The sequence below is a fragment of the Abramis brama genome (assembly GCF_963993115.1).
Source record: "Abramis brama genome assembly, chromosome: 5".
Classification (NCBI taxonomy): Eukaryota; Metazoa; Chordata; class Actinopteri; order Cypriniformes; family Leuciscidae; genus Abramis; species Abramis brama.
The window spans coordinates 28,743,837-28,768,793 of NC_139967.1; the positions used below are offsets into that span (position 1 = coordinate 28,743,837).

At 41.9% G+C, this 24,957-nt stretch overlaps 1 protein-coding gene across 2 annotated transcripts in view; it reads left to right on the forward strand.

Moving 5' to 3' along the window:
• Window positions 1-20,012, forward strand: part of adamts3 (ADAM metallopeptidase with thrombospondin type 1 motif, 3) — a 164,201-nt gene extending 144,189 nt beyond the window's left edge. For both annotated transcript variants that reach the window (XM_084114139.1, XM_084114140.1), the window contains 3 exons: window positions 13,230-13,437; window positions 15,447-15,564; window positions 19,072-20,012. In XM_084114139.1, the coding sequence (XP_083970265.1) occupies window positions 13,230-13,437; window positions 15,447-15,564; window positions 19,072-19,553 (808 nt within the window). In that variant the 3' untranslated portion in view covers window positions 19,554-20,012. The remainder of the gene's footprint in view (window positions 1-13,229; window positions 13,438-15,446; window positions 15,565-19,071) is intronic.
• Window positions 20,013-24,957: the final 4,945 nt, after the last annotated feature.

Genomic DNA, 24,957 nt, shown 5'->3' on the forward strand with positions numbered 1-24,957 from the left:
TTTATCCCCACTTCTGTAAGCATCTTCTTTGGCATGACGAAGCTGTTTGAGTTTCCCAGTAAACCATGGTTTATCATTAGTGAATGATAAGAATGTCCTGGTAGGAATGCATGTATCCTCACAGAAACTGATATATGATGTTACAGTATCTGTGAGCTCATCCAGATCGGTGGCTGCAGCTTCAAAAACAGTCCAATCAGTGCAATCGAAGCAGGCCTGTAGATCCTGCTCTGCTTCATTGGTCCATCTTTTTACAGTCCTTATTACAGGTTTAGCTGATTTCAGTTTCTGCCTGTAGGTCGGTATAAGATGAACCAAACAGTGATCAGAGAGCCCCAAAGCTGCCCGTGGGACGGAGTGATACGCATTCTTTATCGTGGTGTAACAGTGGTCCAATATATTACTGTCTCTGGTAGGACATGTAACATGCTGTCTGTATTTTGGCAGTTCACGGGAGAGATTTGCTTTGTTAAAATCCCCAAGAATGATTAAAAGAGAGTCTGGGTACCTTTGTTCCATTTCAGCTATATGTTCAGCCAGCTGTTGTAGCGCTGCGCTCACACACGCGTCTGGAGGAATGTAAACATTCGCGAGAATGAATGAGGAAAACTCCCGCGGCGAGTAGAAAGGTTTACAGTTTATGAAATGCGCCTCTAAATTAGGAGAGCACATCTTCTTCAGTGTTGTTACATCTGAACACCAACTTTCGTTAATGAAGAAACACAATCCACCACCTCTCGTTTTCCCCGTTAGTTCCGCGATGCGATCCGCTCGGAACAGCTGGAAGCCCGGCAGATGTAGTGCGTTGTCCGGTATGGCTTCACTCAGCCAGGTTTCAGTGAAGCACAGAGCAGCGGAGTTTAAAAAATCCTTGATAGTGCGGGTGAGGAGAAGAAGTTCGTCCATTTTGTTAGGAAGAGATCGGAGATTCGCAAGATGAATACTGGGTAGTGCAGTGCGGAGGCCGCGCTCGCGGAGTTTAACCAGCGCGCCCGCGCGCTTCCCGCGTTTGCGTCTGACCGCGCGTTTGAACAACACCGCTGCCCCTCCAACGAGAATGTCCAGTAAAACATCTGAGTTATCAAAATCTGTAAAAAACTTGTCTGGTGTGTGTTTCCTAATGTCCAGAAGTTCGTCTTTGGTGAAACTGATAGGAAAAGAATGACTAAACGCAGAACAAACGAACAAAAACAACACAATGACTGGAGAGCTCCACACCGAGGCAGCCATCCGCGGCGCCATCTTGGTTTTACAGTCAATGCACTACCATTATAAAGCTCGGAAGCGTCAGGGTGTTTATTAATATAACTCCGATTGTATTCGTCTGAAAGAAGAAGAAAGTCACATCACATATGGCTTGAGGGTGAGTAAATCATGGGGTAATTTTCATTCCCTTTCGTTGTCACTCCGAGTTACATCGGATGACGACGAATGGGGTTTCGCTTAGAAATCCTATCATCTTCGAGTATTAAAACACGAGCCAATGGCAAAGAAATGCCATGGGTCTGCGGAATTTGCATAGCGTAACTCCGCCCCACCCTGGGGGTATATAAGGAAGTCGCGAGCAACATGCAGATATGTTTTCGCTTCGGAGCCAAGTTGATGTACTTCACTCCACAGCCAAATCCTGAGTTTATCTCTTCATCTCTTCGAGACGAGCCTCTCTCCAGGTGTTGGTGTGACAGCGAGTTCCAGCGAGTGCACATTCCCTGCTGATCTGTGCAGTGATTTGCCAGAGTTTGTGTGTTCTCTCCCTGGTCGCTTCAACACTCTGCGGAGAAATCTCCTTTCACAAAAGAGCATTGCACGCGGCACGTCTTTTTAAAGATGCCTCGCCCGTGCACTTCTGGTTGCGGTCTATTCGTGTCTGACTCTGATGGGCACAATCGCTGTCTTGTGTGTCTGGGTGTTGAGCACGCTAAGGCAGCGTTTGTGGATGAGTCATGTTCCCACTGCGGGAACATGCCCATCGCACGGTTGAGATCGAGACTCAATGATCTTCATGTGAGAGTCCCCTCATCCGCACCCCGATCTACTGGTCCCGAGAGGGCTGGTACTTCGGCTGGCGGCCAGGGTGATCTGAGGGTTACAGTGTGGAACAAAGCGCCGACTATTCCACGCTCCACACTTCCCTCTGTTCCCGTGCAACCCGCGAGTGTCCGCGTGGAAACCGCTGTACAGTCTTCTGACTTGCCGCGAGTTTCATTCGGTGCTCCAGAGGAGGACGTGATGTCGATCGCTGCATCACAAGGTGGGCAGGAGTCCTCGGGAAGTGAGGATTCGGCTGTGCTGCCACCCTCGGGTGCCCCAGCATTGTCCGAGTCTGATCCCGAGATGACGGCCATGCTTTCCCGGGCAGCCGCGGCGATCGGTCTTGAGTGGTCCCCGCCACCTGGGCCGGTTCGTTCGCGGCTGGACGATTGGTTTTTGGGTGCGGCTGCTGATCCGCGTCGGCAGCCAACCCCAATGCCTTTTTTCCCGGATGTGCATGAGGAGGTCACGAGGTCCTGGAAGGCACCATTGTCTTCCCGTGATCGCTCGGCGACCGCCTCCGCCTTGCCTCCCCTTGATCAGGCGGCCGCCAAAGGGTACACTGGGGTTCCCCAGGTTGAACGTTCTGTTGCGATGCAGCTGTGTCCTCAGAGTGCTTCTTCCCGCGGGGACCCAAAGCACCCCTCCAAGGCCTGTAGGTTCTCCTCCACCCTTGTGGCGAAGGCCTATAGAGCTGCGGGGACGGCGGCCTCCTCACTGCATGCCATGGCGACTCTGCAGGTCTACCAGGCCCAGATGTTGCGTGATATGCACGAGGGGAGGTCTGACCCAGCACTCTTTGATGAGTTGCGTGCCGCCACCGACCTTGCTCTCCGAGCGACGAAGGTGACCGCACGCTCGCTGGGTCAGGTGATGGCCACTTCGGTGGTCCAGGAGCGACACCTATGGCTAAACCTGGCTGATATGCGGGAGGCCGAGCGGACTCGGTTCCTCGACACCCCCATATCCCAGGCTGGCCTATTCGGCGGTGCAGTCGAGGACTTTGCCCAGCAGTTCTCGACTGCCCAGAAGCAGACTGAGGCTCTAAAACATGTCCTGCCCCGGCGGCCCGCTGCTTCGGCGGCGCAGCCGTCGGCACAGGTGCCTCAGCCCGCTCGCCGCCGAGGGCGCCCTCCTGCGGTTCCCGCCCCTCCCGATCGGCCCCAGCAGTCCGCTGCTCCCGGGTCGCGTCGTCGAGGAAGCCGTAGGAAGGCGCCACAGCCCTCTCCCGCCCCGCGCCCCGCTAAACGCCAGGCTAAGCGGCGCTCCTGAGACGGGCTGCTCAGAGATGGCGATGACTTCTGCACAGGAGCCGGTAGCAGGGCCGCTCCTTCCCCCGGTGGAGGGCCGGGGGAGAATCCTTGGTTTTCCCATTCCCGCTGCTCGTCCCACGACGATACGTCTGTGGTTCGTATGACCCCGCTGGTGCACTTTCTGGAAGCCTGGCTAGAGCTTCCCAGACTGTCCCGCTGGGTCGCGAGAACATCAGGCTCGGCTACGCGATTCAGTTCGCGCGATCTCCTCCCCGCTACAGCGGAGTCCGCTTCACTATGGTCGGTGGCAATGCCCCTGTCATGAGAGCGGAGGTCGCCACCCTACTGGCGAAGGGTGCGATCGAGATTGTCCCTCCAGCCGAAATGAGGTCCGGCTTCTACAGCCCTTACTTCATTGTTCCGAAGAAATCGGGTGGGTTACGACCGATCTTGGACCTGCGCGTCCTGAACCGCTCCCTTCACAGGCTGCCGTTCAGGATGCTCACGGCCAAACGCATTTTCGAGTGTGTGCGGCCACAAGATTGGTTTGCAGCGATCGACCTGAAGGACGCCTACTTCCATGTCTCCATTTTACCTCGACACAGACCGTTTCTACGGTTTGCTTTCGAGGGGCAGGCATACCAGTACGCGGTTCTCCCTTTCGGGCTAGCCCTGTCTCCTCGCGTCTTCACGAAGGTCGTCGAGGCAGCCCTTGTTCCCCTCCGGGAACACGGGGTTCGCATCCTGAACTATCTCGACGACTGGCTGATCCTAGCTCACTCTCGAGACCGGGTTTGCGAACACAGGGATCTGGTGCTCCAACACTTAGCCCGTCTGGGCCTTCGGGTCAACTGGGAAAAGAGCAAACTTTGCCCCGTGCAGAGGATCTCTTTTCTCGGTATGGAGATCGACTCGGTCGCCATGTGCGCGCAGCTTACGAGCGAGCGCGCGCAGTCACTGCTGACTTGTCTTCGCCAATTCGAGGGCAAGAGTGCGGTTCCACTGAAATTATTTCAGAGGCTCCTGGGGCATATGGCATCCGCAGCCGCAGTAACGCCGCTCGGATTGCTTCATATGAGACCGCTTCAGCTTTGGCTTCGCGATCGAGTCCCGAGGTGGGCATGGCAACACGGCAAGCTCCGGGTCCCAGTGACTCCGACCTGCCGTCAGACCTTCACCCTGTGGTCGAACCTCAGCTTTCTACGGGCCGGAGTGCCCCTGGAACGAGTTTCCCGGCATGTTGTTGTCTCAACAGATGCCTCCACCATGGGCTGGGGCGCCATGTGCAATGGACATGCTGCCGCGGGCTCCTGGACAGGACCCCAGCGCCTATGGCATGTCAATTGCCTCGAGTTGCTGGCTGTACGTCTCGCCCTGCACCGCTTCCATGCGCTGCTCAGGGGTCAGCACGTATTAGTCCGATCAGACAATACCGCGACAGTAGCGTACATCAACCATCAAGGTGGTCTGCGCTCCCGCCGTATGTCACAACTCGCCCGCCACCTCCTCATATGGAGTCAGAAGCATCTGAGGTCGCTTCGAGCCATTTATATCCCGGGACACCTGAACCAGGCGGCCGACGAGCTGTCTCGAGTTCGGCCTCTCTCTGGAGAATGGCGACTCCATCCCCAGACGGTCCAGCTGATTTGGGATCAGTTCGGCGACGCACAGGTAGACCTGTTTGCCTCCCACGACTCGTCCCATTGCGACCTGTTTTATTCCCTGACCGAGGGCACGCTCGGCACGGATGCACTGGCGCACAGCTGGCCGCAGGGCCTCCGCAAGTATGCGTTTCCCCCAGTGAGCCTTCTTGCGCGGACCCTGCGCAAGATCAGGGAGGACGAGGAGCAGGTCATATTGGTTGCCCCATACTGGCCCAACCACACCTGGTTCTCAGAACTCATACTCCTTGCGACAGCACCTCCCTGGCCAATTCCTCTGAGGAAGGACCTCCTTTCTCAGGGACGGGGCACCCTGTGGCACCCTCGTCCCGGTCTTTGGAACCTCCACGTGTGGCTCCTGGACGGGACGAGGCAGGTTTGAGTACCCTACCACCAGCGGTGGTGGCTACCATCACTTCCGCTAGAGCATCGTCCACGAGACATGTCTATGCGTTGAAGTGGAACCTCTTCGTCAACTGGTGTTCTTCTAAACATCAAGAACCCACAAAATGCCCCATCAGTGTCGTGCTTTCCTTCCTGCAAGAAGGGTTGGAGCGAAAGCTGTCTCCCTCCACCCTGAAAGTGTATGTTGCCGCCATTGCCGCACATCGCGACGCAGTTGATGGTAAGTCCTTGGGAAAGCACGACCTGATCGTCAGGTTCCTGAGGGGAGCCAGGAGATTAAATCCTCCTCGTCCTCCCCTCGTACCCTCTTGGGACCTCTCAGTGGTTTTAACTGCCCTGCAGAGTGCTCCCTTTGAGCCTCTGCAATCAGTGGAGCTTAAGTTCCTGTCAATGAAGACAGCGCTCCTGGTTGCATTGGCCTCCATCAAGAGGGTAGGGGACCTGCAGGCATTTTCGGTTGACGAAGCGTGCCTGGAATTCGGGCCGGCTAACTCTCACGTGATCCTGAGACCCCGGCTTGGATACGTGCCCAAGGTTCCTACCACACCCTTTCGAGACCAGGTAGTGAACCTGCAAGCGCTGCCCTTGGAGGAGGCAGACCCAGCCTTGGCACTGCTCTGTCCAGTACGCGCCCTTCGTGCTTACGTAGACAGAACGCGGTGTTTCAGGACCTCAGACCAGCTCTTTGTCTGTTATGGTGGGAAGCTGAAGGGAAAGGCTCTCTCCAAGCAAAGGTTGTCTCACTGGATAGTGGACGCCATTGCTTTGGCTTACCAGCAGCAAGGTCGACCGTGCCCCCTTGGTGTGACGGCCCACTCCACTCGGAGTGTGGCATCCTCTTGGGCTCTAGCGCATGGCGCCTCGCTAACAGACATCTGCAGAGCTGCAGGCTGGGCGACACCTAACACATTCGCGAGATTCTACAATCTCCGAGTAGAGCCAGTTTCTTCTCATGTACTCGCTTCAACTAGCCGGTGCTAGATTCTGCTCAGGTGTCTTCGCTTGCTCGCCATTCCTCTCTACGGACGGGATACGTGCGATATTCTCCTCAGGTGAGCCTAATAAGCCCTGAGTCTCCTCCAGCACTGACGACGTCAACGCCAGAGTTATGCCACTGGCAGCTTTCGCGCTTGGCTAGGTGCCTCCATGTGCATGGTTCCCTTCGGGCGACCCCCACATGTGTATTCCACTGTAAGCCTCTTTGAGCATGTGTCTTCCCCTTGGCAAGCCACCTTGCCACCCCTGGGGTTGAAATATTCCACCTGCGGCTGGACACCCCAGTGTTGCTCCGTATGCAGCCCTTCGGGGTCATATGTGTATTCCAAGTCCCCCCCTTCGGGTTGGGCATGATTGCATATTTCCACTGGATATGCTTCCCAGTGTACCTTGGTATTCCTGTGTTAAGTAGGACTCCTTCGTCCGTGCTAGTCTCACGACAGGGAGCTCAGACTTACGCAGGGCACTGGAAGACAGTCGAGAGGTGGCGTGATTATACGGGAACCCCATTCGTCGTCATCCGACGTAACTCGGAGTGACAACGAAAGGGAACGTCTCGGTTACGTATGTAACCCTCGTTCCCTGAGTAGGGAACGGAGACGTTACGTCTCCCTGCCACTTCCGCTGTACCGTTGGAACGCCTGAGTTCAGTCTCGGCTCCTCAGCGAAGACATATCTGCATGTTGCTCGCGACTTCCTTATATACCCCCAGGGTGGGGCGGAGTTACGCTATGCAAATTCCGCAGACCCATGGCATTTCTTTGCCATTGGCTCGTGTTTTAATACTCGAAGATGATAGGATTTCTAAGCGAAACCCCATTCGTCGTCATCCGACGTAACGTCTCCGTTCCCTACTCAGGGAACGAGGGTTACATACGTAACCGAGACGTTTTAAAGTGAACTACCCATAACTCAACAAAGCATGATGTCAGCTTCACATTCTCTTTTGAGATTAACCCAGCCACTAACCCACTACCCAACATCAGAAAAAAAAAGACCCAACAGGCTCAACCCAGTGTTTGGGTAGAACAAAATAAAACAACTTTGTTAAGGTGTACAGATGAACTGTAGATAAATGTCTTACTGTTTGATTTATATATACATTAATATTTCCCCATCCATCCCAGTCATTTGATCAATGGTTTCATGTGCACAAAATATTAATGGCTTTGACTTATATGATGTAATTTACTTTCTTTCCTTCCTTGTTTTACTGTATAACTGAAAAATGCATGGGCCACACATTTTTTAAAAAGAGACTGGGACAGTTAGTTTGCTGGTTTTGATGACACAAAATGGTGAATGCATGACTCACGAATAGTACATTAATTAGGTTATGCATAAATTATTTAATATAGCCCCTATAATTATTTAATATAGCCCCTATGCATAAATTATATATGCTATTTAATATAGCATAAATTAGCCCCTAACGTGTAATAATTGTTCAATCTCCCACGTCACATTGTACAATTCCTGCTGAGAGGAAAGCCACATAATTGTAATTCAGCCTTAGACTTTCTCAAAGTTTATCCTCCTAATGTGGCACAAGAAAGAAAACTAATCGCAGATCGAGGCATGATGATTCATTTATATGATCTTAATACTTATCTTAATACTTTCGAAATTGAATGCAGTTAGCATAAGATTCTCCAACTACAGGCACTTTTGTGTCCCTGGCCTTTTTTTGTAAATAAATAAACAAACAAGTGCACAAATAAACTGTCATTATGAAGTTCATGCTCCAACATCCTAGTAACCACCAAATCTTGCCCCTTTGTTCTTTTAAAAATGCTTTTGCATGGCTGTTTATTAGCAGATTTTGCAGTTTTATGCTTGTCCCCAACCCAGACTGGCCCTCTTTGAATGTTAGAAAATTATATTAAAGGATCGATTTAAAAATATTTTTTAACATGTTTGTCTTAAGGACAAATAAAATAACATCATACCATCGAAATTCCATGTGTATATCATAATTTTAAACTATTTTTGGAATGAAATACGTCTGTCCCCAGGTTTTCCGTCATTTCCACCTCCATCAACAAAATCCACTTTAATAGATCCACCTTAAATATTTTATTTACTTGGTAATCATGGAAATAACAGTGGAAAGGATGTATTAGTTGAAGATGAAACTTCAGGCACATGTGCTCATCAGCACAAGAAAATAAATCAAGGTAACTCAAGCTTTTATACAGAGTATTTTTATTCAGCATCATTTCCACCTTGGCTGTAGTTCAGTTGAATTATGTACAACAAATATGAAAATAATGTATTTATGTTTATTACGAGTAAACAACATAATGGGCCCTATTTTAACGATCTGAAACGCAAGTGTCAAAGCGCAAAGCGCAAGTAACTTTGTGGGCGGGTCTTGGCGCTGTTGCTATTTTCCCAGCGGGATAAATGACTCTTGCGCCAGGCGCAAATCTAAAATGGGTTGGTCTGAAGTAGCTTCATTATTCATAGGTGTGGTTTGGGCGTATCGTGAAATAAACCAATCAGAGCGACATCTCACATTCCCTTTAAGAGCAGACGCGCTTTGTTCTAAAGCGGATTCCTATTATAACGGCGGATTTGCCAGGCGCGCGCCAGGAGCGGTTCACAGCCGAGGAGAGCAACGCTCTCGTCAGGGACGTTGGGGATGGAGAAACCCACCCAAATTAACTTCGGTTAAAAAGGCGTATGATAATTTGGGTAAATGTGTAAGCTAGATGTATGCTTTTATAACAAATTGTCTATCTATATTTCTATCTATCTATCTATCTATCTATCTATCTATCGTAATAATATATGATTTGCAAAAATGAAAACTGCTGCTTCTGTGTAGATGAGAGAATCAAAGTGTATGCGCGTTGTGCACACGCTACATTGATTATGGCCAAGCATCCGCCCTTAAAATAGCATATGAATAACATGCGCAACGCGCCACTGACTTTAAACTATTTTTTCCTGGTTAGTGGCGCAATTGTTTTCTAAACCTGCAAAATAGCATGAAGGAACGTTTGCGCCGGAACACGCCTCCTTTTTTGCGCTGAACCGCCCAGGGAGCGCAAGTTCATTCCCTAGTTTAGCGACGTGCTTTTGTGGAGGGAAAAGCGCGCTTTGCACGGGTGCAAAATAGGAATGATACATGCGTCGGTGTACAAAGTCAATTGCGCTGGGTGCAAGATAGGGCCCAATAAGTCCAAAAGTAGCTAAGCCTGACATGAGGGTGTGCTAATATTGCAGAAAAACTGCTAAAATGTAATTTCCACCTCCGTCATTTACACCTCTGAGAAATTCCAGGCGTAGCTTTGGACATGATATATGCTGTTTTTGTGCGCTATTTGCATGTTCTCATTACATATTTGTGCTTTTGGACTGAGAACTTTATATATCACCATTCCAGTACACTCTAAATGTATTTTTATTTATCTATATTTATATGAATGTTTTGAGCAGGTTTATATAATTTGCATATCATTTGTAATCATTATTTTTAATAATATACTGTATGGGTATACTGTTCAACTCATATATGTTAAATAATAAAATACATGGTTAAAAATATTTTGGACTGGCAATTTAAGTAAAAATAAACAGAAACAATCTTTCCACCATAAACCGTCATTTCCACCACTTTCCACCACTACAGTTTTTAAGAAAAAAAATAAGAATAACCAATGATGTGGATCTAAATGTATTTTAAATCAAGTAGTAATAGTTCATTACTTACAATATATGTGTGAGTGACTTATAATAAACATAGACCTGAGCAAAAATGATATGCTGTAGGCAAAAATCCCAACTCGTGGCAACTCGTGGCATTTAGCAACTTTAAATGAAAATGCATTAAGTTCATGAAGTATTAAGATTTATTTTGTTACATGATTAGGTAGCCACTGATGTTGTTGACAGATACATAATCTTATATAACAGTTTTACAATATTATATTGTAATAAAATACATAAATTGAAAAGTGGTGGAAATGACATGGCTCTTCAGAAAAACTGTTAAAAATAATAATAATCCATGGAATTCTAAAACTGCCCACTGTTATATTGTGTTAGAAGACAAATGAATGAAGCTAGGAAGATTGTTTTAAGAGTGTTTTAAGAGAGTGAATTTTCCATAAACTCACAGTGCCAAAAGTGCTTCTAGTTGGAGAATCACCCATAAATGGTTTCCTTAAATGTGCACTACAGATGATGTTTTGGGTAAAAATTTTTAAAATAACAAAAGTTGAAATGTTAATGTGTGAATGTTAAACTACTGGAGCTGCTGCAGAATCATTTCATTTTCCACAAGATGATCTGTTGCTGGAGATTCAGCGGCTGTGACGTTTTCCTATTTTGATTCTGATATTTCCTCTGTGGGCCCATCAGTCTCCAGGGCTCCTCCTCCCTTCACATCTGCGGAGGATGAGATTGCGCCTACAGTTCTTCCTGCATTTCCTTTTTCCCCATTCCCTTTGCGTTTGCTTGCCCTAATTTAGTTTTTTCCTCATTTTTCATCTTCCTCATTCTTGAAGCTGTCTCTGTAGGTGGTGGCCATTTCAGTTTCCTCTGCCGCCCTACTACTATGCTTTTTTTGGTGTAAAATGTGTGAAAGGCAACTAAGAATAACCATCTCATATTGCTAAAAGCATTAATTAAATTTACTGAAATATTTAATAAACATGCAAGGGTTGGGGAATATACAGCATTGGTCAAAAGTTTGGAAACATTAAGATTGTTTTTATGTTTTTGAATGAACTTATGCTCACCAAGGCTGTATTTATTTGATCAGAAATACAGTAAAAACAGTAATATTGTGAAATATTATTACAATATAAAATAACTCTTTTCTGTTTTAATATAATTTAAAATGTAAATTATTTCTACGATGCTATGATTCTAAAGCTACTCCTCCAGGTTTCAATCTCACATGATACTTCAGAAATCATTGTAAAAGGCTGCTTTTGTTCTCAATTATAATCAATTATTATTGGTGCTCAATTATTAATAATGGTTCTTGGTTGTAAATGTTGAAAACCTTGTTTTGCTGTCTAATATTTTTGTGGAAACTGTGATACATTTTTGTATGTCTCACATATTTTAGCTTCTAATTACATCCTTTAAATAATGACCATTGACTTCCTCACATATATTTAACTTAAATATATATATTATATATATTAACCTGTTTGTAACTGACCATGCTGACTTTCCTGACCATGTCATGTGGCTGTTTATTGTGTATATTATTTGCCCTGGATATATTTTCAATGGCTGCATGATTGGTCTTGAGGTTTATGAAGAAGCTTCAGATGTGTCCAACTTTAGTCAATCAGACAGACCAAATATTTTCATTCTCTGATCACATTCTGATTGCTAAATAGTCCACATGAATCATTTTATCCGACACAGATTTGTTAGCAGCTGGTCTGTCTTTGGACAAGGAATAATTGATGGAAGCTCCTGCTGTTTAAGGAGGAAATGTGTTGTGCAGTTTTATCGTCCTGAAATAATGGGACAGACCTGTGAATGATAATAGGCAGATAAGGAAAATTGAAAACTGTTGAGAATTTTTTTCAATCAGAATGATTAACATGATTAATGTACTTAGCAATTGTCTTTATATATTTTTTCCAACCTAATCTCATAAGTAAACGTTATTATATTGTTTTACGAGGTGACAATTTCATATACATTTTTATAATGGCATTCATCTGAAAACTATGCTATATAAATGTATTGTATGAAAATGTACCACTTAGATCATACAAATTCATACGAATTATTGCCACCAATTCACCAATACATATAATAGTTTTGAGTTGGCCTGAAAGTATCATTTTCATTTCTGAAGTATAAAGATTAAACTAATCACTATCTATGTCTGTTTAGTTGCATAGGGTTTTGGTTTCGGTTTCATTGCTCCAGTTTTTCCTGTATTCCTTGGTCATTATTTTCTGATTAATCCTGCACATGTTTCTGTTCTAGTTAATTAACTCTCCCTGTGTGTGTATTTAAGCCCTTAGTTCTTTGTCCGGTACTGTTTATGCTTTGACATGTTTGTATTGTCCTGAGTTTCCCCTTAGAATTATGAGCTGCGCCCTCACAGGTAATTTTTTTATTTTTTTTTATTATTATTATTATTATTAATTTGTGATAATGATTTGCTGATTAATTAATTGGAATTAATATATCAAAGTCCTACATACTGTGAAGACATTACATGATCATGACAGATGAAACCATCAAATAGACGTAATAAAAATTTCTAAAGTCAAAAAAGCCATAACATTGAACATAAACCTATAAATACATAAACAATACATCTTGCAATCAAGTTTGTCAATCTGTCCGAGGTAGACCAAGGGGCTGTTTATACAGGATATGTTTCTTCTGTAATATTTTAAAATTGTTCAGTTGTTGGTCTGTGGACACATGCACAACATGGATGTCTATGACCATATCCAGACCATATCTCATATCTCAATTATGTCCATTTATCAGCATGTTTAGTTTGGCATCACACATCGCCATTTCTGGGTCCAAACAATCTATCAGATCCCAAAAGCAAACAACAAACAGTGCTAAAATATGCTTGCGGTGTGCTATAGTGCAACTAAAAAAATCATGATCCTAACCTTTATCTCCATATCAAAATCTAAATTGGTCACACAGTTATTCATCTTTTCTGAATTGTTAAAATATTGGTGTCTAGGACGCCATGAGCCTAGACACTGTAATGCACGCTGTGAGTTTTTAAAAGCTTAGCTTAAAGGTGTGCTATGAATGAACAGTGGCAGTGCTCATAAACAGCTGTTGAGAAAATGGGAGGCCTGGATCTGGAAACAGTATTCGATATGTCACAACAAGTGGATTGAACCATATTTCATTTGTCTTCTGACAGATGGATCACAGAGGAGTGGGAACATTGTACTAAAACCTGTGGGAGCTTGGGATACCAAATCCGCACTGTGCGCTGTGTCCAGTTCCTTCACGAAGGCACTAACCGCTCCATCCACAGCAAATACTGCAGTGGGGAAAAGCCTGAGATCAGGAGGGCATGCAACAGAATACCCTGCCCAGCCCAATGGAGGACCGGGGCCTGGTCAGAGGTAAATTTTTCTTAGGTCACATGATGTTTTGAGTCTATCAATACAAAAGCATAGTTGTCGAGGTTTTTGAAAGGAACCAATCTTCTCACTTCCCCAAAATGCTCAATTATATTTTGCAAAGCTCAGCAGAAAGAAATACTATGTAAATGTGTAAAAGAAATACTAAATAAATGCAAGCATTCTTCAGTGTAATTGGGCTTGAAATCAGTGTGAAATTAGTCTCATTTGAATAATGTGTTTACCACATCCAAGGAATGTTTTTTTTTTTTTTTTTTGGAGAGTCAAGAATTGTCTGGAGAAAAAAAATCAGGACTTATTTCCTTTCAGTTTGTACTTTTTACCTTGAAGTTAGAATTTCTTGCACTGGTAGTGTCCAAGTGAGGCCTGACATTTCCATAGAATTTTACGTCAATAATGATTTAAAAAGTCAACCATAGAGAATGAATGTTTCATGACAGTGACCTTATTACCCAGCTGTGTCAGAAAGCTAAAATCCAGACTTTGAGTGTTTAAATTGCCAAGAAGTCTTTTGATGATTGTAAATATTGTACAGAGATATCAAGCTTGAGCTAGTACACTGTCAGTAGGTGTAATCATCTAGTGAGCCAGCCTATGTGATATTGATTTTGACCCCAAGCAAAAGGATTAATACCAAGCTCTGTCAATGAATATTGTTGATAAGTCATTGAATAGGCTGACCAAACAGGACATAAAGACAATATGCTGTGCGATAAGGGCAATCTCCTTTTTTTTTTTTTTGTCCTAACCAGCTGTGACTGCAAATATTTTCTGTTTGTCTTTGATTCAATTGGATTTTTTTTCACACTACGCTTAACTTTGGCGTTCTAAAAACTGCCCGAGTAAGGTAACATTTTACACTTGTAACTTAGAAGCAGGTTTGGCATCACTTTTGCTAAACTTGTACAGTGTGAAACAATGTGGTGCTACGGCTAGATGCTTAGCAACCGACAGCCAATTGCCTGCCTCATTTTCAGGTGTTTTGGCCAGAAACGCTGTATGCTGTATTTAAATCAAACATAAAGTCAGTTCTGGCTGGTCACGTTAGTCAAGCTTGCATGAGCTGAATCTCAACTGATCCATGTCTACCTATAGGAATACGATACCTATCAGTGTATTCATAAATAAGCTCCTTCATTATTATCAGCAGCTATCGCGTTTCTCAGGAGCTAATATCCCTCCTCCATCCCCTGCTCCTCCTCTCATCCAGTCAGGATTTGGCATTCTGATTCCCCCTTGAACGAGACTAAATTCTCAAATTATGTTGTACAATTTTTTTTAAATTAATGATATCTGCAATACATCCATGTTGGTTCTGTTCTGTTTACCCTAAGGGGGGTTATTGCTGCTCTCCTTGCTCTTATCCACGCTAGGCTGCTTGGATGCGCAGGGAGTTCTTGCCCTGAACAGAACCACACCGCCAATCCAAACTGTATGCTAATTGTCAATCGTATTTGATGATAGTCATCCTGACAGAAACAGTAGTTTCAGCGTTTGAGTGGGAAAATGTCAAATGCTGATAGAAAATGCAACAATTGGAGTAAAGAAGAAATCATTAGATTTTCACCTATAAAGTCCGAAAAGTACATTCAGGATAAACTTGATAGTACAGTCTGCAATATATTACATGAGGAAGCTCAATGCTAGAGCCTTTACATAAACAAATTGTATTCACAGTCATCCAATCAGTAACACTGACTCAGTGAATATATAAATAAGGACTTTTACCCAGGGTTTAGGAATCTATAGTGTGAAACGTCATTTTATGAATGCTAAGTATTAATTGTTAACCCCAGGTAAATTATGAGCAATGTGAAACATAAAGATAACAAAGGATTTCTTTTTCCCAGGCTTTAAAACGACCCAGGATTAACTATTTCAAGTGTGAAAAGTCCTATGTGTACAGATAAAATTGCATTGTGCTTGTTTAGGACAGTGTTTGAAACCATGTGTATTTTTCTGTGGTTACCATCATCCTCCTTATCTCTCAGTGCTCAGTGTCCTGTGGGGAGGGTGTGGCGCGACGCCTGGTCACATGTCGCATTGGAGATCAATGCACCGGTGAGAAGCCTGAGTTACACAGACCCTGCAGACCAGGACCCTGTCATGGTAAGATGACACAAACACATCATTACAAATTCTGCAACCCAAAGCAGGAAATTGGTTTCAACAGGAAACGCTTCAGCACAGGGATGAAAATTTGCGATTTATGGGGTCGATTTTATGGGGTCTTGAATGGCTAAACTGTTCATGTTCTTTCAACAAAAGAAAGCATATTGAAAGATAATAGAAAATATTGCACAATGAACAAATTCATCTGCATTGATGACATTATTCATGGTGCCCTTAACCACAGTGCATTTCCCAGAATGCTTTTGTGGTCTATGAACTTCTCAACTGCTCTCTGGTGAAGCGTGTTTACCCCATCTCACTTGTCTGTTGAGAGCTTTTATTTAGACAAGCATTTTACGTGTGAGAAAGCTTTTAATTAGGCCACGCAATGCCTACAAGCTTAAACTGAACATGAGGTTTTGGCAACGTTCCCAATACCCAGTCTTTTGCTTTTTCGCTCCCCATGAGTTTGAAATTGTACATTTATCTTTGTGTTTTATGCAACATGTTTGGCTGTTGTGATGTGCACTGCCTACAGCACAGAAAATCACAGTTTCTTAAAAAAACATAGAAGCTTAACTTTGTTCAAGAGAACTGCTGTCAGTATGTTTCCTCCAATCTTTTATGAGTTACACTCAGATGGTCAGCATTATTTGTTAGAACACAGTGTGTCTTGATTACAGGGATACGAGTTAAAAATCCAAAATAAATTTCAGCACACATTACTGTGAATAGCACTTTCTTTATGTATCTGCTTGCATGACGCTCCTCGTTATTCCTGTTTAATGGCTTAAGCCGCACCTGGATGACATCCATCTCAGTGGAAGGTTAATAAAACACCTACCCTTTACAACTGACACTTGCGGCACACTGCTTAGCTTTCAGCTTCATATAAAGCGGGACTCCTTAGGGAGCTGGAGGCATTTTCTTTTCATCTGTGAAACAGCCAGTTGGTGGTTTACCTAATTACAATGACAAATTGTCCATAATCCAACTTCATAAACTGGAATGACTCTTTTATGACTTTTATTAATTAAAAGACCTCATGGCCTTTTTACTGAGGACCATTTTTAATGTGCTTTTACTTTTGTATTGAATAGGACAGTGAGAGGAGGAAGGAACAATACAGTAAAGCTGAGGGGATCAGAAAATGACACAAATCCGGGTCACCCACACATAAGCATCAATTAAAATGCATATGACTTGCCAGGCCACATCACTGGCAGACCTCTGAGTTTGATATTGGCTTCAGAATTACATAATCAACAGTTACATCACTAATTATCAAGACTAAATGGATAGTTCACCCAAAAAAATGACATTCGTCATTTAACTCTTTCCCCGTCAGCGTTTTTTTTTTTTTTTTTTTTTTGCCAGCCAGTACCAGCATTTTTGATCATTTTCACAAAAGTTTCATGGCCTCCAGAATATTTTGTTGTTTGAATATAGGAAAACGCAATATATCAAAAGAAAGAACAGAGCCTCTACTTTAAAAAAAATTGTTAATTGATTTTTTTTTTTTATCAACACTTGAATGTGGTCAAGTTTCATAAAAAACATTTTGAGCAAAAACACATTTTTGCCAAAGACTACATCCAGATCGTATTCAGAACGATGATCAAAATTGGATTAGATCGCGTCCATCAACAACTCCAGGGCTTGCACAGTCCTATAGCTCGTCCTGGTGACCCGGCAAAAAGAGTCACAATGAGCAAAAAAATATATATATATTGTTATTTTCACATTCTCATTAAAAAAATGATTTGTATGATTTGTTGGAATGAGACAAAAATGACAGAGATACACCTTTTAAAATTTTATAGTCAAAAAGTCAATTTTGTGAAAAGAAAACAAAATCACCTAGCAACCATGCATTAAAATCCCACAATACCACCAAATTTGGCAAATACCAGGTCAAAACCCATATCTATAGGAAAACTATATATTCAACTTTTTTTCCATGATACCACAATTGTTTGATTAACATGATTTGATTAATGAGACAGACAGCCTATATATTAAGACCTACTGTAATGCACGGATCTAAAATAATGTTACACATCAGATGTTTTTCCCCAACAGTTAACCAAACATTAATTTAAGACATAACAGATAATGTCTGCGTGAATACTCGCCAAGACAGATATTTTGAAATACTGTAATTCTGTGTATACATTTATATCGGGATCATGTGCTGTCTGAGAGGCATCTTTGTGTGCACGCTTCAGATCTGTCAGTTAGCGCGAGTAAGATCATTTTGTTTACATTATAACTTGGGGAGGCGGCAGTCGTTGAGAAGCAAGCAGAGAAAAATTACATTTTTCATGATTTAGGAAGCTTAAGGCTTAATGAACTCATTTTTGTAAAAACCTCAAAATCATCCAAAATTAACATATTTCACTTTTGAAAGAGTTAATCACCCTCATGCCGTAACAAACCTGTATGAATTTATTTCTTCTTTGGAACACATCTGATGACAGTTTAATACAATGCAACAAATGAGGACAAGTTTCAACAAATTTAAGTTTCAAAAAGGATGCAAAAGCACCATTTTGTGATTTGAACACACTGTTCGATTCATGCAACATTTTGTGAAATGACTAAACTGATTTATTGAAAATATCCAACTCAAAGGATTAATTCACTCACGAAGATCTCATGAAAGAGATCTAAGTGATTTTTAAGATTATAAGTGAATAACATCTTAAATTTTATGAAATAAGTGAACAAGTGGTATTGACTTTTTTGTCTATTTTTATTATTTACTTTTTCATTTTTAGAACATGACAACCCCAGTATCCGCTTGTCAAGTTTTGATATGTTTGAAACAGTTTGATACTGTGACTGGGTCAACTCCGTTTCAAGTGAGAATACAATCTCAGCAGCTGTTTATGAGCACTATTCATTCATATTATAATTTAAAAAAAATACTTAATGTACACTAGTCTCTAGGCTCATGGCATCCCAGACACCAATATTTTAACGATTCAGAAAAGATGAATCATTGTTTGGCCAACTGAGATTTTGGTGGAGATAAAGGTTAGGATCATGATTTTTCAGTAGTAATACAGCATACTGGGATTGTATATTCATTTTTGGACACGGAAACTGGGATGTGCAACATCAGACTTGACAAAAAGAATGACCAGGATACTGGCGAACACAAAACAAAAGGCAGAAAGTCATACTGATGTGAAACACAAAAGGCAGAAGGCTACTGGTTTGGAATGGCTTGAGGGTCAGTAAATCATGACAACATTTTCCTTTTTTGGTAAACTTTTGGGTGAACTTCCATTGTGGTCAAAGCTATGAATTGGGTGAAATACTGACATAATTCTGCATGGGCAGCGTATTTTACTGTACTGTATGTAAAGAGATCCTTGCTGTATTGGGTAATATTGATGATATAATGGCCCTGAACATTTAAAAAGCTGAAATGTGAAAATCTTCTGTGAAAAACTGTTTAAAACAGCACCGAATAAAAGCCTTCTGCTTCTCTGACAGATGAGCCATGCGGAGGAGACAAGTCTATATTCTGTCAGATGGAGGTTCTGGCTCGTTATTGCTCGATACCAGGTTACAACAAGCTCTGCTGTGAATCCTGCAGTAAGCGAAGTGGCACTTTTTCTCCTCTTCTGCACGAAGCTGCTGAGACAGAAGAGGAACTTCGCTTTGGTTCAGCCTCTCAATTTCTGGAGATGCTTTCAACCTCAGCCATTAATGGAACACTGAAAGGCCCTCAGCAGCATCAGCGGGGATCCTCGTCACAAGGCCAATTTGCCAAGAAGACCGCCACTCCCCCGCCTCGCAAACCCAATACCGAGGACAGCAAGACTCAAAAGCGCCTCAAACCTGGCGCGAGACATCTGCCTGCAATAACGATCCATAGCTCGTGGAACGAGAACGACGCTAAAGATGCACCATGGCTGCTGGAAAGTTTCCAAGAGACTCAGTGGCCAACAGCATCATCCGAGGTGGAGAGATGAAGGCTAGTTCGTCTCTTTTTTTTTTCCTCTGGACTCGCTCTCTCTCTCTCTTTTATTTGTTTGTTGTAGATATAGATCTTTAACATTCATCATTCCCTTCAGATCATCCTTAAGATTTTTGAAAGCAAGAGAGAGTAAAGTGCTGGTTCACTTTCAATGTTCTCAATTCCCTCGCCAGCAGTATTTGTTTTTAGAACACACTTGTCAATCACACACTGTTGTGAAGGGGAATGTGCCAAAGACTTTTTTATGATGATCCTCTCAGCAGCCTGGTCTATGGAGGTTTGGTTCGCATACGTGAAGAGACTCCGGTGGTACTCGTGAGGAAATGCTTGTAGTTGCATCAAACTTCACAATCTATACAGTTTTACTTTGAACGGCTCCAAACTACTTGTTTGACCAAATAATATTTATGAACATTCCTGTAAATACTGTATATGGAAAATGTCAGTATTATTTAAAAAAAAAAAAAAAAAAATACAAGCTGAGGATTTTTAAGACCATTATCGGTGCTTTTAATGTTAAGAACACTTAAATAATATTTTAGGAAATGTGCTTTCAGTCATGATTTAAGCACTGAAGAATATGTATTCCAAAACGGTGTGAGCCAAAGGAAAAACATCAGTGAAAAAGTATTAAAATTGCCATAAAATATCAACTTTTGGTTCCAAAAACATTTCTGTCACTCATGAATCAGCCTCTCAGCAAGTCATCGATCAAATGAAATTCTCATCAAATAAAAACTTTGTTTTCCTCCTAAAGAATTTATTTTCCGCTAAAATGTTTACCCATGATGTTGAGGCTTCTCTTTGACACATGCCTCTTAGATTTCTCCTATTGTGTCTTAGTATGTATTCACCTTTTCAGTCAGAATTTTTTTTAGCCAATGACAAAACTGAGTGTGAACGTCATGAAGCAGCTGATATAGGAGACCCATCATATATGTTGTGAAATGAATTGGATGTTTCAGGTGGGATTTTGAAGAAGTAAAGCTGGACTTTCTGGAGATCTTATACTGCACACGATATCTCTTGTCTGAGGAATAGGAAAGCTATTTATTTTTTATAATCGAGGGTTAAATCTCAACCACAATGCATCTGACTGCAATACCAAGGAGACCAGTTAATCTATCAGTGGAGTTCAGCTGTTCATAACCATACACACACTTTCACCTGTGTGCCACTGTAAAGCTATTGTATATACCATTGAGAACTTTAGAGTATTTATTGAGATTCAAAGTTCAATATCATGTCTTAAGTGTTACTCATTATCTGTTACTTCAGAAAAAAACACAAGCTCCCATTGAGTTGTAAGAGTTGCTCACTAAAGTAAATGCAGTAACAAAAGTAGACATATGAATAGCCTTTTTTGTTGTTGTTTTAACTGGCATTTTAGATATAAGACACATGCTCAGTTTTTGAGATGTTATAATAAGGGAAAGCTGTTTCACAGCCATTTTAGAATAGAAATAATGTAGAGAAAATCCTAAACAAAACTGTCATTTACAGTGATTCATTGTCCTTCACCCAAAAATTCCCCAATCCTACACGAAACTGTTTTTACAGTTAATTCGTAGCTTTAATAAAAATTAAAAAAAGCAAACTTATTGTGGATTTTGATCCTCTAGAATAGACAATAGGTGCAGTTGCATAAAAATAGTATCAGTTGTCTTTGAACTTCATTCAACCGATGAAAGCTGAGGTGAACGTGTGCATCACAAACAATATTGTTCACTTTCTGCTAATAAAGAATTGGTTTCTGATCAAATCGACTAGCTTTCAGCAAAAACAAAAAAATGTGATATAGTTTAAGCTAAATTGACAATCCCTAAGCCACAAACAGACACCCAACACAAAATGATAAATCATGTTTATCTTCACAATTCTATGTCCATTTAGGTATTAATTATTGTTCTGGCTTACAAAGACACTTTCAGTTGCTTGCAGTCATTTATTTTTGTTTTAATTTGTACTTTTGTTAGTTGTAATGGAAGTGTACACTACTGAGGCTGTTTTTGTAATGGGGAGCACATAGAAATAAAGAAAGTAATAAACACCACGCTGTCTCTTGAGAGTACTTTTTAGGTTTGCTTTAATGTTTGATTAAATGTGAACTCACATTTTCCCTTACAAGACTCATTACAGTGAAAATATGTGATTATAATTCTAAACAAATTAAAAGGACTAAAATCTGTTTGCGAAAATAGCAACAGCTAATCACAGTATTCAACATTTAATGAATCTACTAAATTGATTATATTACGCCTGATATCAAATGTATGCTGGGATATGTTTCCTGGAGCACTGAGGCTTTAAGTCTGTCTATTTTTAGTTTGCACCCTTGTTCTTTTCATAAAACTGAATTAAATGCAAACAATTAAATGTTCTTCATTGAAGTTTTTTTCACAAAGGATGTCCATACAGACTTCTCTATGGAAGTAAATTATTTCACTCAGGCAAACATTTTATTGCAACATTAAATTGCTTAAGAGCGCTACCCTGGTGCTGCACATGGTATTCATATAACCTGTGCTCCCAATTCATTTTCCAGCTCCACATACTACCTTCAGGCTCAAAATTGCTATATTGTGGGAGGCTTTAATTTCTAAGACCGATTCAGATTAATGAGCCACAATTATATTTAATGTCATGTCAGTTATATGTAAAAGGACATTCTAAATAAAATACAGTTCTACCAGAAAGACTCGGGAGATAAAATGATATAACAAGTGTAAATTTATTAATAGCTCAGCAAGCATAAATTTGATAAAGTCTTTGGCGTAGGCCCCGTCCTTAGCAAGCAATGCGAGGGAAACGGAATCTGCAAATCCCGCCTGAAGATGAAGGCAGGGGCGCAGCCGACCCCCTTGAGGTAAAGGAAGGGACCATCCTGGTGGTGGTGGGGAGGATGGAGGGAAAGGACCATCTTGGAGGTGGTTGGGGAGGATGTAGGTAATTGGCACCGTCAGTATCTGCAACTCAGACGAATGTAAGTATCATTCTTTTATACTGAGAGTGTTAACACATGATTGGTTAGAAGTGAGTTAATACATGACGCGCTGATTGAGTCTTCCTGGCAGAACTTAACGCTAAGCTTACATTTCAGCGTGAGAAATGTTTTTTTTTTTTTTTTTTTACAAAAGCAACGATAAAGGGACAATTCACACAAAAATTACTTACCCTCATGACATTCCCAACCCATAAGACTTGGAAATTAATAGAAATTCTGATTCTGTCTAATGAAATATTAAGTAAATGTGTGAAAATTGCAATTTTTCTCCAAATGTGCACACTTTTGGACTCAATGGCCAATGAATGTCATCAAGCAAAGCCCCGCGAACGCAAATCAACTGGAGAAGATGTGATTGAATTTGCATGTCTTGTTACTTTGTTTGGCCAAAAGAAGGCTGGTCCCCCGACTGAGACTGTTTTTTTTTTTTCCATTCTGTCACCTGATGGAGTTTGGGTTCCTGTCCAAGAAGCCACTGTCGCCTCTGGCTTGCTTAGTTGGGGACACTTAATATTCAACAATATTATTAATTTGACTGCACTGACACTATTGGATGAGAACTGAACTGAGCTGGATGATGACATCACTGTTTTCTGCAAAGCTGCTTTACAGCCAAACTTTGCGTCATTGAATTGTTATTTTCCTGCTATCACTGTAAAGCTGCTTTGAAACAATCTGTATTGTAAAAAGCGTTATAAAATAAAGGTGACTTGACTTCATTACAGCAACTTGCTCTTGCTCCTCCCAGTATACCAGACCGTAGCAGTTTGGCTGATATTCAACCTCCCTAAATATTTATATTTCATCTTTATTTGATGCATTAGTGCTAAAATGTTTATTTATTTATTTATTTATTTATATCTGTGTCGGTAGGCAAAAAAGAGAGCAAGAAATATGAACTTTTCCCATTTAATGAATGCTGGACCATCCCAGAAAGAATGGAGTGTAGTATGACTCAACCATTTAAAGGCCCACTGAAGTGCTTTGAAACACGCAGCATTATTCAACCTGTTGACATAATTTCCACAGAAATAGAAAGACATGGCAGGACATATCAAACTTTTTTAAAATAGCCAATAGCATTTAGTTTAGGCCTATATCACAGCTCGGCCAAACCAATTGAGCTCTCTAAAGCCGCAGTTTCCTCCTAATCTCTAACCATTTATCCTCCTAATCTCCTCCATTTCACTTTAAAATATAGCATTCTGTGCAGAACTCAAATGTGTCTGATATGTTTTGTGGTCTGCGCCGACTCATGCATATGATCCACTCTGTGCTATCGTGTCTTTGGACCGGAGCAGACTGTGTGCGCACTGTAGAGAGCATTGGATTGGACAGAAAATCTGATGAGAAGCTAAAGGTGCAAAACAATGTTATCAAAATTGTTGATCCATATTGGCCGAAGTGAGAGACTGCAAGTTTCTTCTATATATGAATTGTGTCATTGTTTTGGAGCACACTAGCTTATAAATAACAGTAAGGCTAACACTAAAAGCCAATTATTATTTTTTACTTTAACTACCGTGTATTCTCACGCCTCAATTATAACCCCATTACTAGGTTCACCATTCTCTTCACACTCAAATGGTAAAATGTTTCCCTTTTAAGTTTTGCTATGTTGCTCAAATTTAAAAATGTAGGCTAAGTGTATTGAATGTACCTCAAAGCACAGGGAAGTTCAAGTTCAAGTTCACTTTATTTATATAGCACATTTACAACAGCAAATAGGCTGACCAAAGTGCTTTACAAAACAACCAGATAAATAATAAGAAAATAATACCTGCATAACACATAAAACACAAATAAAAGCAGCAAAGCTAAGAGCAACCTTAAAATCGGAGTAGCAAAACAGTATCAGACTCAAATATAAAATAGTCAAACAGAAGTGGCAAAGCAGTATCAGACTCAAATATAGAATGGAAAGAAGGAGTGGCAAAGCAGTATCAGACTCAAATATAAAATAGTAAAACCAACCTAAGAATAGAGATCAATATGCTAAAGAAAACAGGTAGGTTTTTAACAGAAACTTGAAGACAGACAGGGTAGGGGCCGTTCTAATCTCTAGAGGCAGGGTGTTGCCCTGCCACCGCAAATGCACGCTCCCCTCTACTCTTGAGTCTAACACGAGGGACTACCAGCAGAGCCTGGTCGTAGGATCTTAGGCTTCTGAACGGAGTGTAAGGATGAACAAGTTTAGAGAGATAGGCAGGAGCTAAGTTATGTAGAGATTTAAAAACAAATAAAATCTATTCTCTGTCGAACTGGCAGCCAGTGTAGAGATTTGAGAATCAGATAGATGTGGTCATATTTGAGACACTTATGAATAAGTCTGGCCGCATCATTTTGGACTAACTGAAGACGAGCAATTTGAGAACTTGATATACAGCAATATAAG